The 12,943-nt window shown below is 34.7% G+C and overlaps 4 protein-coding genes across 4 annotated transcripts; 2 read left to right on the plus strand and 2 right to left on the minus strand.

Moving 5' to 3' along the window:
- Positions 1–326: 326 nt before the first annotated feature.
- Positions 327–5,468, plus strand: LOC129939661 (transcription factor TFIIIB component B'' homolog). The gene is made up of 3 exons (XM_056047762.1): positions 327–518; positions 585–2,214; positions 4,916–5,468. The coding sequence occupies exons 2-3, from the start codon at positions 610–612 to the stop codon at positions 5,387–5,389; spliced, it is 2,079 nt and encodes a 692-aa protein (XP_055903737.1). The 5' UTR covers positions 327–518; positions 585–609; the 3' UTR covers positions 5,390–5,468.
- Positions 2,749–3,446, minus strand: LOC129939663 (small nuclear ribonucleoprotein Sm D3). The gene is made up of 2 exons (XM_056047764.1): positions 2,984–3,446; positions 2,749–2,913 (listed from the first exon to the last, which is right to left on the minus strand). Exons 1-2 carry the CDS (start codon positions 3,300–3,302, stop codon positions 2,804–2,806), a joined length of 429 nt encoding a protein of 142 aa, XP_055903739.1. The 5' UTR covers positions 3,303–3,446; the 3' UTR covers positions 2,749–2,803.
- Positions 5,466–6,846, minus strand: LOC129939662 (immunoglobulin-binding protein 1). Its single transcript, XM_056047763.1, has 3 exons — positions 6,636–6,846; positions 6,357–6,565; positions 5,466–6,276 (listed from the first exon to the last, which is right to left on the minus strand). The coding sequence occupies exons 1-3, from the start codon at positions 6,750–6,752 to the stop codon at positions 5,547–5,549; spliced, it is 1,056 nt and encodes a 351-aa protein (XP_055903738.1). The 5' UTR covers positions 6,753–6,846; the 3' UTR covers positions 5,466–5,546.
- An 831-nt stretch (positions 6,847–7,677) lies between these two features.
- LOC129942010 (transcription elongation factor S-II) lies at positions 7,678–9,022 on the plus strand. Its single transcript, XM_056050802.1, has 3 exons — positions 7,678–7,774; positions 7,865–7,967; positions 8,137–9,022. Exons 2-3 carry the CDS (start codon positions 7,896–7,898, stop codon positions 8,998–9,000), a joined length of 936 nt encoding a protein of 311 aa, XP_055906777.1. The 5' UTR covers positions 7,678–7,774; positions 7,865–7,895; the 3' UTR covers positions 9,001–9,022.
- Positions 9,023–12,943: the final 3,921 nt, after the last annotated feature.

Consider the following 12,943-nt stretch of genomic DNA (forward strand, 5'->3'; position numbering starts at 1 on the left):
TCTCCAATTTGTGTTCTTTACACTGGATAAGGCATATGAATGGCAAAATTTTTTATCTGTAGCAATCACCAATTCTATTTTCTTGTTTAAAAACATGCAGTTTATTTCTTAATATTTGATAAAGCAAATCTAAGAACTTTGGTTGATGAGAGCTTTTGAACTAGAGGTCCTAATGTCCATAGAAAATCAAAGTTAAAATATTCTTCTTGGTATCACTTTTTCTATTTACCATGGTTCTCCTTTTGGTTTCCTTCTTGTTTACTTTCACTTACCATCTAACTTATATACTAAATGTCAAAAGAAGAAAAAAACAACAAAAATATTCACTCGTGGTCATTTATGTGCGTTATCGATATGTCTACATGCATAAAAGGTAAAAAGTAATTGAATATCACATTTTCTTCAAATGTGCACAAGAAGTTGCATTTTTGTATGCATCAAATAATATTTAAAACAAGAAGATAGTATTTCTTCAAATAACAACAAATGAAACTGTTAATAGCTTCTTCTTAATAAAGGTAGATTATATCAATATTGTTTTAAAAATAAATAATTAATTTAAACTCTGTGAAACTCTTCGTTAGGTAATTTTGAAACTATAAAGCAATTATGTCGACTCGACGGCCCAGAATCAAGGCCGCTGCCAACTTGGCTTTAGCTTCGAAACGTAAACCTAAAAACAACAACCTAGCAGCTGTGGTCAAGCCCAAAGAAGAACCGTCTGATATTAAAATTAAGTCGTCAACCGAAGAGGAATTAGAAAACACCTTAAAAACGACCACTGTAGAGGAAACAATTGCGGAAGAGGTTGTTACTGAGAACCAAGTCGAGGTCAATGAATGTCAGCCTATTCCTGAATCTATACCCTTACCTGAAATTCCCGATTCTGTGGAAATTCTATCTCTCGCAGAGAGTTCTAGCATTGCTGAAGGCAATGAACTCATAGAATCAACAGTGACACCTTCACCCTTAACTCTTGATAATGTTACATCTCCTATTGTTCCCGATCAATACTCATATTCATCTCAACCTTTAGAAATCCCACCACTAGATTCTTCAAGTGTGGAAAGTCCAGAAATCATTCAAAATACATCTGGCAAAACTCTACAAAGCTTTGAAGATGCCTTTAAATATCCCTTTAACCCAGACTACAAACGCTCCTCTGCAATCATCCCTCCATTGGAAGAAAATACTGTCTCCGATTTGGAAGACAATATTCTGCACATGGATTTGCAAAAGTCACCCGGATTTCCTATGTCTCCGACCAAAGCACGTCAAAGAATACGGCCCACACCGATTTTTGGTCAAAGACGTAATAGTTTTGTGGGGACAAGTCCCTCACCACACACTGAGGATGACTCAACCGGAACAACACGCCAGAGAAGCTCAAACAGCACATCATCGGATATATCTGGAAATTTCCTAATGAGAAAACTAGCAGCCGGAAATCTAGGACGAATACGTACCGAATCGGGTTGCTCAACAATATCCGAATCCCGAGGATCTTCTCGTAGAAATCCCAACGATGAACCGAACAAATCTTTAAAAAAAGAATTCCAAATGCGTTTCAATGGGGGAGTTCCCGACAAGTCAACATTGAAAATGTTTGATCTCATTTACTATAATCCACTAACAAATCCCATGGAGAAGAGACCAACTGGAGCTACACAGGTTAGTGAGAAATCTACAGAAGAAATAACTGGATCAGAGGCAAAGACTGCGGCTGGTATGACTGAATCTGCGATGCCAGTACCACAATTGAAACTTGGCTCGAATGGAGAACTTATGATTGATGAAATGAGTTTGGAAATCGAGACAACTGCCGAAGTGGAAGCTAGGAAAGTTCTGGCTAATACTAGTTTAATATATCATGATGAGAATACTGGTGGTGAAGGTTTCTATAAGCGAACAAAACGCACAAAAGATTGGTCACCCGATGAGACAATCAAATTTTATAGATGTCTTCAAACTGTCGGAACGGATTTCTCGCTAATGTTAACTTTGTTTCCGAATCGTAAGAGACGAGATCTTAAGCTAAAATTCAAGAAGGAGGAACGATGTAATTTGAACTTAATCAATAAGGCGCTGTTGTATCCGGGGACGTTTAATATTGAAGATTTGAAAGAGCAATTGGACGCAGAAGATAGAGAACGTCTAGAACAGGAACGATTATGGAAGGAAATCAAGGCAAAGGAGGCTAAGAAAAAGAAAAAGGTAATTTTTAGACTTTCTTATAAATTAGAGTGTTTTAATATTTAGGTGAATTTTGAATAAACAAAATATGTAAGAAAAGAGTATCAACCAAAAACAATCTGATTGTTAGCAATGTGTCCTCAACCTCAGTGGTAACAGTGTCCATTAATCTTATTGACTTGGTCATTTTAATTCCTAGCTTTCAAGTTTTTAGGATACATGGCTTTTGCGTCTTGCCTTTGTCCATGGCATCATTAAACAGAAGTTCATTAAAAAATGACACTTTTGCTGGATGTTGATATCCATTAGCTTTCTAAGCTCAAAGAAGAAGGAATTGATAAGAACTACCATCGTTTTATGTCAGTGCAAGTTTCTTTGTCTCTGTCAACTGCGGAACATACGTTCCGTTCAAGTCTGTAACTACCTCGAGGTCATAATTCTAATTTCCGAGTTAATTTTCTTACATCAAATCCTAACTTGCATCAAAAATTAATCTCCATGAAATTTTCAAAAATGAAAAATCTTTTTTCTTTATTATTAAGAATTCATTGAATTTTTATTTTAAAATATTTAGGTAGCTTAGAGTTAAAATAAGAGTAATATTTTTTTCTTATAAACCTCCACGTCCTCTTCCTGCTGATGGAGCACCACCCTGCCAAGAACCACGACCAGTCGGAGGAGCACCTCTCCCGCCCACCCCTCCACGACCTCTTCCTCTAGCTAGAAAAAAATGAAAATATAGCCTTGGTAAAAGGGAATATATCTTAATAATATGTAAATTGATACTCACATATACCCTGGGCCCGGAGTATAGCAGATTTGCCTCTCCCGGCCGTTCCTCCTTTGCCCGATTGCTTTTTAAACATTGGCGCATTCTTCAGCATGTCAGGCAGAATCAAAAAGCGAATTTTTGATCCACGAATGTAAACGTTTTCCAAATTTGTTGTTCGTCCATCACGATATGTGACTGTTATTTGGGTTAGTTGACAATTCATGTTATCCTCGGCTTCGATTAGTTTTCCTCTGTAGACTTCGCCGGTGATTGTTTCACATGTAACAATATGCCCTTCGGCTTCATGCAAAACTTTAATTGGTACTCCGATAGACATGTTTCTTTAGTTTATTGTTCTTTTTTGTTTAATTATTTTTAAATAGTTAATAAAATACTTATTTTATTTATTGTGAGTGGAGATTAGCAGAAGCACACAAATCGAAAATGAGGCGGAATGACAGAAAGCGGTTTGACAGAACGCCATCTTTTTTTTGAACTTTTTCTTTTTTCTTTTCTCTTTCATATTTGATTTTAAGTGATGCCAGAGTAGAGGTTTATTTTTATGATTTATATATTTTTGATTGGTACAAAACTTATAAGCTGGTAATTTTGCTAATAAAGGTTTTGATCTGGAATTGCGAATTTTTCTGCGCACAAAACTAACAATATATTTTTAAATTGATTTACTGTATTACTATCGGACATTTGTTACAAATTAAATTCATTTGAAAATTCGTTGATATCGGAATTCGGTCTTTCATCCAAAAAAAAGTAACACATTTATGTATCTTGAAAATAAAACATAAAATGAAAGCTCATCGAAATTCACCAGATTATTTTGTTTACCAAGATTTGTTTCGAAACATTTCATAGATTTTAGTTTCCAATGTTGTTTTTGGTTGGTTAGACATTCATCAAAACGATAGTTGAAGACTAAAGCGGTCGGAAAGTCGCCCAATATTGCCAGAAACAGTAACTAATTTTCTATCGGTCATGTAAACATCCAATTTTATCTCTCAAAAGTTAAAACAATAAATTGTAAGTCAATCATTTGTAATCGTCTAAGCATTTAACTTTTTGTAATTTTCAAATAATTGGACGATTGTTCACTAATTGGATATTGGTAGAAGGATTTTGAGCGAAAACAACAGCAAAACTTAACAGGACTACGAAAATGGAAAGAAATAAGGAGTCACCTTTTTTCAAAATAACGAAAAAGCAGTTATACAAAAAAAGTTGAAAAGGTTGGGACGCTTGAATAAATTTTGCAAGATACTCGTTATTGCCTCTTTCATTATTGTTTCACTTTTTATATTATTTTTAAATGTTTTGTCAAGTTCTTTAAAGTCTTCCAATCGTGTATTAATTGCAACATAAGAAATTGTCTATCGATAAATTAAAACCAACCGTGTAAACGGATAATTTTCACTTGATAGACAATTAGCAATTTTCAACTTCTTCGAAGACTTATGAAAGTCATACTTAACTTTACACAATCACATAATAAAAATAGCAACAGTCCGTTGAGAACAAGGGCCTACTGACTTACAACTCTGAACCATTCCCGTGTAAAGCTGAAGGTCCTCTCTATCCCTCTCATGACTCGCACACAGCGATAGTTGAGACTTTTAAATCACTAAGCCCTAGTTCTCAATGAACTGTCGTCCCATGAAGATTTTTTAGACTTATGTTTAATTTTATCAAAAAAGAGTACATTTTATAAAAGGTTCAAATTACTTTCTAAAATAAAATAAGTTTAATGGTCTTAATTTTTATTTTTAAAAGTTTTTGGTCTATTGTTCAATTATAAACTTTTAATCCTTTTTCAAAATGTTTATAAAGTACAATTTAATTCCTTGTTTGTAACCATAACTTTAGGTTTATTTCTCTAAAAATAAATTTAAAATTATTAGTCCACCAAATACAAGTTGACTTTCTATTTCTTTTTAGACTACAACTCCTACCAGCAAAACATCACGAATTCTAGCTTCTGGCGATGAGGCATACCAAAATGAAAACATAACCAAGGCAAAATTATCAAAACGAGCACCAACAAAAAGTAAAACAAAAGACTCCGAACCAAAGGAAAAACGAAGAAAGAAGAATACAAAATCTGTTAACGATGTGAAAACAGAGCTACTAGATGTTGAATTGGAAGAGTTATTGGGAGGCTCAGAAGTCGAAACTATGGATTCTTATGCTGAAAGTGATGGCGGCTTAAATGAAGCATCAATAAATCTTATCCTCAACGAATTGGCTAATGGAACTTTAGCCCTGGTAAGCAGTGAAGATTTGTCCAATCCAAATAAGACGACTGTCAACGAGATTTACATCATGTGTAAAGAAACAAAGAAGCTAAGTGACAAACCATTGGATCTGCCTGAGGATATAGTCGATGCAATTAAAGAAGCTATCACAAGCTGAAGAAAATATTTTGCTGCTTTGTTATTGTTGTTTTATGCCATTTAAGCTCAAATTGCGCTTGCATTTAAAAAAAAACTTGTTTTTGTTATACAAATATTAATAATTTTATTAAATATACGATGGATATTAAAAAGAAATAAACATACAATTTTTAAGTCTAACTACGATTGTGGCGATTGCCATCGCCTCTTCGCACAACATCCTTGTACTCATCCATGCCGCGCTGTCGCTGTAAATACTCTTCATCGTCGTTCTCCTCGAGAACTTCATTCACTGCCTTTTCCTCGTCTTCCTTCTCCTCTGGGTTGGCGGTCCTGGCCAGGTGCTGTTGTTTGTTCATCTCTTGAACTTGTTCCTCGTTGGGAAAGATGCCCTCATGAACACGCTGATGGTAGAACTCACCCACAGTCATTACTGGCAAACTGGGGTAACCCATTCCGAAGACTGCCTTTTGCGTATTATCCCGAGTAATGATGAAAGGCTTCATTGGTGGTCGGGGAGGAGCTTTCACTTTAGTTTTCTTAGATGGCTCGCTTGAAATTTGTGATGCTCGCATTTGTACCATTTGCTTTTCCAGCTTTAAGCTGTCTAATTCCTCGTTAGATTCGATTATGCTGCGATTGATGAATTTAATAAAGAAATCACGTTTAACTTCATCATCGATAGATTCATTGCGTACGGCATGGTGGAGCAGCTTGATTTGTTCGTCGAGTTCCTTTTTCTTGCGAAATTGTGCAATCTTATCATTTCTAGAATGAGCAGCTCGCATTAGACTTGCCAACTCATCCTGTCTATTATTGCCATTGCTCTCAGCCACCGTACCATTACCCTCGACTTTTTTGGGTGCTTCTGTGAGTTCATATTCAGAGCATCGCTGTAGAAAATCACTATGGAATGTTACAAAATTCATTATTTGTTTTTTACCTTACTACTGTCCCCCATAATCCTAGATCAACAACAAACTCACTTATAGTAGATTTCAGCCAAATCAAGAAGTCTACCTCGATCGGAATCAACTAATTTTGTTGATAGTTTTGCCAAGAAAAACGGAAGCAGGAGATATTGCAGATGTTCGGTTGGAACTTCATCGATTAGCTCATTTGGACTAAACATCGCTATGTGGTTGACAATCTTTGTACTTTCCTCGAAGGATCCAATTGAATCCTTTACTTTTCGCTGTAATGAAAATAGAATTAAAACAGAACTTTCACAAGATGATGGTGTGTTTTTAAATTAAGAAACTTACTTGATATTTCTCGCTTGAAAATGGTAAAGTTGTTTTTTCCAGTTCTTCATAAAGATCCCAACCGTTTAGAAATATTTCATGGAGTTTTTTATCTTCGGAATTTGTAGATTCTGCCATTGTTTTTATTTAATTTATTTTTGCGAAATTTCTGGCTTCTATGATCGGGTATATGAATTGCGAACGATGAAAATTTACCGCTGACAGAAGGAATTTTTGACATTTTACTCTTTTCTTGTAGGTCTGTTTATATTCTTGAAAACCTGAGATGAACTACCGACAACAGAATAGGTCCGTTCGAAGTTTTTTGGATATTCTAACTAAATCAAAATTCAGAAGATTTGAAAGATTTTCCGTGTAAGTTTATTATTCAACTTCAAAATATCTGTGATTAAATTTAATGGCCTTTGAGCTCATTTTGTGTCAAAAAATGTATTTACAAATCACATATCCAAGTTATTTTGTATGTATAAAATAAAACATACGGTTGCGGAATTAAGTAGTAAGTAGTACACACAACAGAAAACACACAAAACCATGGACGCATTTCTTTCTAAAGTTCAGTGCAGGGAAAAAAGATAGATGTTTCTTTTTTAGCTCCGAGAAAGCTCTGATCTCAATCTATTAGCTTAGAACAAAAGAACAGAGTTATTGGAGTAAGAAGCTAAGTACGAATAACTTTACCTTTTTTGTTGTGGAACAAACAATTTAAATGATTATCAGCTTGGTTGGTGATCTTCAACTATAAGTTTTCAGTTAAATATTCAATGTGTTCTCGATATTCCCAAGTTCTACCTAGAGCTCTACACAGATATGAAATGAGTTGTTTCAAAAATTCTCATTGTTATGAAACAAAAACAACAGCTTTGACATTTTGAAAAATGATAAACATGATTATGATTGAAAGAAACAAAACTGGTAATATGCAAATTAAAAACGAAGTTCAACAATACAAAAATTTAAACATGAAACAAATGTCTTGTCAGGGCCTTAATTTCCTTAAAGTGTGAATATTACCTTATGATTCATTACTGTCAATATATATTTTCAACCGCCACTAACTTCACACTCTAGAACCCAAAAAAAAATATTTTCCGCAGGCACCATTTTTCCCTACTTAAGAAGGCGTCACTTGCAAGGCGGTAAATATTTCTTTAAATTTATTAATATTTCATGTTTAATATCAGAACTTAATGTATATAAAATTCATAACAAAACTTAATACTTTATAGATTACACCATAAGTTCATATTTTCAAACAAAATGAGCGTCGAGGAAGAAGTATTCAAAATTCAAAAGAAAATGAGTAAAATCACATCCAGCGATGATGGTTCGGTAAGAAGCGAGAAAAGTTTTATTATAAATATAAATTATCCCTAAGTTTCAACCTCGAATGTAACAAAATAGTTAAATTCTTGGAGAAAAGAAAACTCATGTATCTACACTTTGTTTACAAATCGAATGTGTTTTGAACTTCCATTGCTATAATTGGGTTTGTTTTCAGGGGCAAGAACAGGCTTTGGATTTGCTTAAAGCTCTACAACAACTCAGTATCAATTTGGAAATCCTAACAAAAACTCGCATCGGAATGACAGTGAATGAATTACGTAAAAGCAGCAAGGACGAAGAAGTCATCAGTTTGGCAAAGACTTTAATCAAGAATTGGAAACGTTTCTTGGCCAATACCACCTCATCCAAAGACTCTAACTCCAATTCGAGTAGTAAATCGTCATCGAAGTCATCGTCTAGTGGATCGGCAGGAAGCTCGAGCAGCAGCAAAAAGAATGACAAAAAGAAAGAAGAACCTAAAAAGATGGAAGTGGAAAAGCCCAAAGTGCCACAATCGGCATTCCCGAGTTCGTCGGGAACTTTGACCGATGCTGTGCGTCTAAAGTGCAGAGAAATGCTTGCCAATGCCTTAAAGGTCGATCCCACTCCCGAGGGATGTCCAGAACCCGAAGAATTGGCCGAGGAACTGGAAGAAGCCATCCATGCGGAGTTCCGTAACACCGACATGAAATACAAGAACCGCGTCCGATCTCGTGTGGCCAACTTAAAAGACGCCAAAAATCCCACCTTACGTAGTAACTTCTTATGCGGTGCCGTCACAGCTCAGCAACTTGCAAAAATGACGCCCGAAGAAATGGCCAGCGATGAGATGAAGAAGATCCGTGAAAAGTTCGTGAAGGAAGCCATCAATGATGCTCAATTGGCAACGGTACAAGGAACCAAGACAGATCTGCTTAAGTGCGGTAAATGCAAGAAGAAGAATTGTACCTACAACCAATTGCAAACGAGAAGTGCTGATGAACCTATGACAACATTCGTGATGTGCAACGAGTGCGGCAACCGATGGAAGTTCTGTTAATTTATTTTTTCATTTTCGTTTTGTTTAAAAACAAAAAACACAAAGCATCCTTAATTGACTTATTGACACTCACTGCTGTTTTGAATTAAGTTAACAGTACGCTCAGGTTCTTGAAGCATTATTAGGAAAAACATGCAATTGGTTAAAAGCAATGTATAATTATTATTATTTTACAGCAAGCATTGCAGACTTATTACGACTTACATTTATATAAAAGAATTAAGAATTTAGTTAAAGTATCACTAAATAAATTGAAGAAAAGAAAAAAATTATTAGCTGAGTAAAAATTAAAACAAACTACTTAGAAGGACATTTTTATTATGACCTACAGAATATAATTGTTTAAAACGATGAGTGTATGATTTTATTATGAATAAATAATAAAAAGAAGAACTTTACTTTATAAGTTAAAAAAAGAAGCATTGTTTTTTATTCAATGTTAGCCTTGAAAATATAAATTTAAGACGCATCCACCTTGAGTAGAATACTTGAGCAAATTTCTTTTATCGAATATGAACCGCAGACAGTACATTGATGTTAACCGGCATTTTTGTGTGGCCTGCTGAGAACGTTTGTGCGGATGTTACATGGTTCCTATTTCTTTGTTTTTGATTCAAACTGCATTCGTATACAAGATTTCATTAATTTTTTGACAAATTGTGAGACCAATTACGTTCTTGGGTGTCAAGATTCATAGTGAAAACGACGGATTTTCTTTCGATTAATAGAACGACATTGAATTTTGAATCTGAAAGACATGTCAATTTAGTATCTAATTGAACCAATCTCTCTTATAAGAACATCATCTAACCAAATTAAAAAGTTTTTATTTTAAACGACTTACAATTCTCAACTATTTCTGTATGCGGGTAATTTCATTGATGGAGTGGATCTGCAGTTTGTATGCCTTATCCGAACTGCTAATTTTAGACATCACATTTTATGAAAATCGTTTCTCTTGTCGTGGCATGATGGTAAGTGCGGTGGACTGTCATGCTATAGGTCTTGGGTTCGATCCCTGCCTATGCCACTTAAAGTTTTTTTTCACGGGTACTGCCTCTTGCGAGGAATTGACAAGTTCTCCAAGATTAGTTCTTATCATTAAAGGTGTATCCTCAAATTAGCCGTTTAGATTCGGCTTAAAACTGTAGGTCCCCTCAATTCCTGACAACAGTACCCTCACACAGGAATGGTTGAGAGTTGTAAGTCACTAGGCCTTAGTTCTCAACGGAGTGTTTCGTCACCCAATTTATTTATTTACTTGGTTGCCGTTGCCGTGCAAAAAAAACTTTGAATGGCACAAACAGAGATGGAACCCAAGACCTAAGTCCATGACAGTTCATGGACTTAGCAGTAACTAGCTATTAATAGCTGCTCAAGTAACACAAATAGATCTACAACGTATCTTAGAGTAGGGTACAATGTTTCCAAGCTCCACAAAAATATACAACTCATATGAAGGCAAACCCTGCTTCTACTTATTAAATCTGGTTCACGTTCTAAATCTTTTTTTCTCTACAAAAAAAAAAACACATTTTTCACACTTGACGAAGTATCAATATCATCTGAATTTGATGCTCTTGCTGTTTAATTTTTTCTTTATATCCTCGCACTTTAATTGTTATTAAGGGCGATTTTAATGCACACATTTCTTCTTGGCTTTTACAATCAGGTCAGATAACACCGTAAGGAGTGCGTGCTGAATTTCACCACCCTACTGAGCTAGTCCACTTGAATATTGGGCGTTAACTGTCGAGCAGAAAACACTCTTGACTTGTCCCAAAGAGAAGCCATGGTTTAACTTCAGCTACAAAGAGGTTGTTAGGGTTCAAGTGGTAATTTTCCGTTCTAATACAGCTAACTGATGGAAGCCGAAAAAAGTTCAAGCAATCCAAAAAGGCCTGCAACGCTCGTATTCGAGGGATCAAATTTATAAATGACACAAAATCAATTCAACAAATATTGGAAAGTCAAAAAGGCAATCAAATATATACATAGTCATTCTTAAAAACCTCCTTTATTCCTACCCTTATTTTCAATCCCTTAGTTAGCTCTATAGAGAAAGCTAATCTATTTTCAACGATGCCAGAGAGTTTAATGATTCTACCTTTACTTGAGAGCGTAAATGATTTTATGAGACTAATCTTCTTTTACACTAACCAAAACCCTAAAAGGTCTTGGCCGCTTGTCCTGATGGCATCCCCATTATAGTTCTGAACAGTTGTTCTTTAACCCTGACAAAAACACTATGTAGGCTTTTTTATCTGTTCTTCTTTTCAGGTCTCGTTCCTAGGGCACGTTTATTCCAAGTTCATGGAAATGCTGATTAAATGCTCAAGAAATATCTCGAAGACAAAATGCTTCTTAGTAGCAATAGATCCACTGGTGATCATAGAGTTTATCTCACCAAACAATGAAACAAGTACAAATTATTGTACTTATTATTTCAAAAGCATTTGATATTATGTAGATTGACATCTGGGTGTCTTATTTAAAATTCGTGCATTCGGGTTTGACGAGCCCCTTATTCGTTATATTAGACGTTATTATCAATACAGGTAGTATTGAATGGTTTCAAGTCTGAAAAACACTAAATAAATGCTGATTTGCCGCAGAGCACTGTCCTGTCTGACACCTCTTGTGGAAGAATCACATACCTTCGCTACGTTAACAAAAATGATGGTTGGGTTTCCTAAGGTAAGAAGTTTATGTCCCCATCTGATCCGACTAATATCTATAAGACGTATACACGTCCAATTCTTGGGTATAATTCTCATCTCTATGAGCTGGTGCTGCTTTAACTAACTTAAGTCTCTTGGACAGTATGGAACGTAGATCATTCAAAGTGATTGGTGATTTTACAGTAAAGTTTCTTGTAGCACTCATTTTAATACGGTCTCCAGGAAAACTCATTAGTATACTTTCAAACCCAACTTCGGTCCTACACTGTCATATAATAGAGAACATATATTAATTCTATAGCCTCACTACGCGAATGTGGAATGCTTTACCATACTCCCATACTCCGTTTTTCCAATTATTTCAATTTTCAAGAACCGACCCTTTTGTATGTTAAACCTATAGTAATATCATCGTGGGCTTTTCAACGGGCGCGCACCTAGTGGGTACGGTGACATTAGTTGTTGCAGTTTTTTGGGACTTAACTTATTAAGGGTGATTATACAAAAGTTGGGTAACTTTTGAGGATATTTTGTTTACAATAGTTATTAAATTAGATTCGAGTGTATATGATGGCTAATCTAATTAATATATTTTGTTCCTAATCGGGCCAGTCACTTTTTTGAGTACATTGTAAGATATTTCAAAATTTCAGAATTTGACTGACGAGGTAAAAGAGTACAAATACATGTTATACATAATTTTGAAAGTATTACTATAATGAAATTTAATACAAATTAGTAAAAATATTTAATCATTTAATAATGATTACTTAAAATCACTTAGTAATGTAACGTGTAATGTCACTTAGTAACAATTACAAATAATTATTAAGACTGGGACAAAATACTATATCAGTTTTCAAAACAGACTTTTGACATTTAACGTAATGTTGTTCACTTTATCTTTTACAACTTTCACATACTTTTACTAAATATTTCTAAGTCATCAACAAACGAAATAAAAAAAATCTAACAATATTCATTTTAAAAGTGCATTCATAAAAATTAACAATATACCTGACATAGGACTAACGCCATAGGGCTTACGAAGAAGACGAAATCGGGGATTATAATCAGGACAAATGTTTATTTCTTATTTATTAACAAACTACAATTTTATAAATCAAAATCTAATATTAATTAATAAAAATAAACTTTAGATAAACAAAACAATAACGACTCACCAAAGGACTGACGTATTGACTGGCTTAGCACGTGAATACTCTGGTACATTTATGATGGCCGTCAAATTGTGCGACCGG

The sequence above is a fragment of the Eupeodes corollae genome, chromosome 1, assembly GCF_945859685.1.
Source record: "Eupeodes corollae chromosome 1, idEupCoro1.1, whole genome shotgun sequence".
In the NCBI taxonomy this organism is placed as follows: Eukaryota; Metazoa; Arthropoda; class Insecta; order Diptera; family Syrphidae; genus Eupeodes; species Eupeodes corollae.